The 2,500-nt window shown below is 40.8% G+C and overlaps 1 protein-coding gene across 1 annotated transcript in view; it reads right to left on the bottom strand.

The window, feature by feature from the left end:
- The window catches only part of LOC137968153 (uncharacterized), a 1,416-nt gene extending 195 nt beyond the window's left edge, over positions 1–1,221 (bottom strand). The window contains exons 1-2 of the mRNA XM_068814779.1: positions 558–1,221; positions 1–212 (exon numbers count right to left, since the gene is read on the bottom strand). The exon at positions 1–212 is cut by the window's left edge and continues 195 nt beyond it. Of these exons, the coding sequence (XP_068670880.1) occupies positions 1–212; positions 558–1,221 (876 nt within the window). The remainder of the gene's footprint in view (positions 213–557) is intronic.
- Positions 1,222–2,500: the final 1,279 nt, after the last annotated feature.

The raw sequence follows: 2,500 nt of genomic DNA, 5'->3' as shown, positions 1-2,500 counted from the left end.
TTCCACTGAGCTTCTCACTGGGCTCATGGAACTGTTAAACTGCTGCATTGGGGGAGTCAGGAAGCCATTCCGAAATGGAGCTTGGAGGTGTACGCGAAGAGGATAGGCTGGGTCCCCATATATACACCAAGGCTGCCCAGTTGGGGCAAATCTTTGGAGATCATGGTACAGTCCTGAGTCTCGTAGCATTCCCGCATCATGCTTTCTGCCCTCTGGAAATAGAATTAGGGGGGTGAAAATTATTAATAATTGTTGATAAAAGCTGTCATTCTTTTTATCTTTACTGTTGTACTGTTTGGCTACAAAAGATGACCCTGTTATAGGGTTCCTGCCTGTTTCATTGTGGTCCTCACATGTTTGCTATTTTACTGTTCACTGATTGTATATGACAACATATGAGAAGTATGTAAAAGAGGTACTGTGACCCACGTCTCCAGTAGGTTTTCTTGTGTTCAAATTCCTGCAGTGCTATAACAGTAGAGCCCACTGCTAAAGCTTCTGATTGTTTATAAATATAAATAAAATTGAACGATACAGCTATAATTAAACACACTTACCAACAGGACCGTAAAGATTGGCAATTAGTCCATTTGGAATGGCGATTGATTGAAATTTCAGGGCATGCACCCTCTTGTGCCCATTGTAAACAGTTCTTTGATTGGTGTTTGGGCGACAAATTGGACGAACTGTACCGTCCACAAAGGCGAAACAATTGTCGAGGGCCGCACCTTTATTTGAAACAGCTTCAGCATATGTCTGTAATGCATGGGGATTTAAAATAGTGTGATTCCACTCTGATATCCGACGACCATGATGCTCAAATATAAAATCAATGACTGTATTACTTATCATGGAGATTTCAGGGACAGGTCTGCCGAAAGTGCTTATGAGGTCGCTGTAGCGGCAAGGGTATGCCAGCCTTTTGAGAACGATGCATAATCCTTCAGTACTGTCACAGATTGTTCCTTGTTTACACTTTATTTCGTCAGGCAAGCCAAGAACATCAACCAAGAGAGGAATGTCGTATTTTTCGAAACGTAAATCTGTCTTACACTCGGCCTCACTTTTACCTTGCAACGTAAATCTTTCATAATTCCAGAAAGGATACTCTGGATTTTTCGATTTGTTAGCATCATACAACATGAGAAACTCATCCTCATTGATTATCTCCTCGCAAAAACTTACAAGAAGTTCGTTCCGCGCTTTCCTGAAGGACGCCATTCTCGACCAAGGTGCTAGAAAAAGTTCCCGTCGTGTTTATCTTTTCTTAAGTCTAAAGTTCCCGTGCAAAGGACGGCGTTCTTGCCGCAGGCCTTTATATGCCGTGACGTCCTAGGAGAAGACGCCGTTCTCAAATCTTAAGGTCTCTGTTGTCTCTAAAAGGCGAATGTGTATCGGGTGAGTAGCTTTCGTCACAACCGTGCCAAAGACAACCATTAAATTTGATTGCAGTAGGCCGTTCGTCGGTAATACCCACCGTGTACGGTTTAAGGTGAACGTATCGAAAGATCAGATCAGCCAGGCCTGCTGTAGTGCAATTCTTGACACCTACTCCGACACCCGGAAAAGGATTAGCCAAATCTTCCGGGTCCTCTTGAAACGTAAGATTTTTTAACCTTGATGAAGTAATGACACATCTGCTGCACACAATTTTTTAAAATTTTTTTGGAAAATCCCACACGGCATCTTTCGAGCGTTGTTTTTCGTACCACGTGATGAAATTGCTAGTTTCAACGTCTTCTTGCAGAAAATATTGTTTATCCGGTATCACACAAACATAATCCCAATTTTTACTAACGTCAAAATCGTGTGGAAAATAACCTTTTACCGTTTCAACATCAAACGTTTCGGTAAACGTCCGAAGTTTCTCCTGGATATAACACGATGAATCTAGGAAAATCATTTGACCGACTTTGAATTGTTTAACCCTCTGCCAGGTCTTTTTGGGAGTTGCCTTTGAAATTGAAATAATTATGTTCAAATGTTAATATCTCTTTACTGTTTCAAGATAGGGAGATGAAATTTTCAGGGTACCTTGGGCATGAAGTAAAGAATGTGTTGGCATAATCAGGGGGGTCACCTGATCACATGACCCCACTGGCACCTGAAGCATTATGGGAACCAAAACCTTTCATGAATAATGGTATATTTCAGTATTTTATATGGATATAAAGGCTCAGAATAATGGTATAATCACAAAACAACAAGTTGCCATGCATGAAAGAAGTGAGAACAAATAACAACCTTTCTCAATATATGTGAGAAATAATAAAGGAAAAGAACAAGATACATTTTCTTCACGTACATTACATTTTCTTTGGCAGTTACATAAAGTGACTTGATTGTCCTCATTCCTTGTTCACAAGTTACAGTAGCCTTAACAAAAATGCCTGGGTATTTTCTGTCAAATTGGTATACCCTCATTAAAGCGCAGCACAACTAGCCAACGACTTGGGAGAGTTCTTCATCAGAAAGATCTCAGACATCCGAGCTGATCTCG

This window comes from Montipora foliosa, chromosome 8 (genome assembly GCF_036669935.1).
Source record: "Montipora foliosa isolate CH-2021 chromosome 8, ASM3666993v2, whole genome shotgun sequence".
NCBI lineage: Eukaryota > Metazoa > Cnidaria > Anthozoa > Scleractinia > Acroporidae > Montipora > Montipora foliosa.
This window is presented reverse-complemented; position numbering and strand designations above follow the sequence as displayed.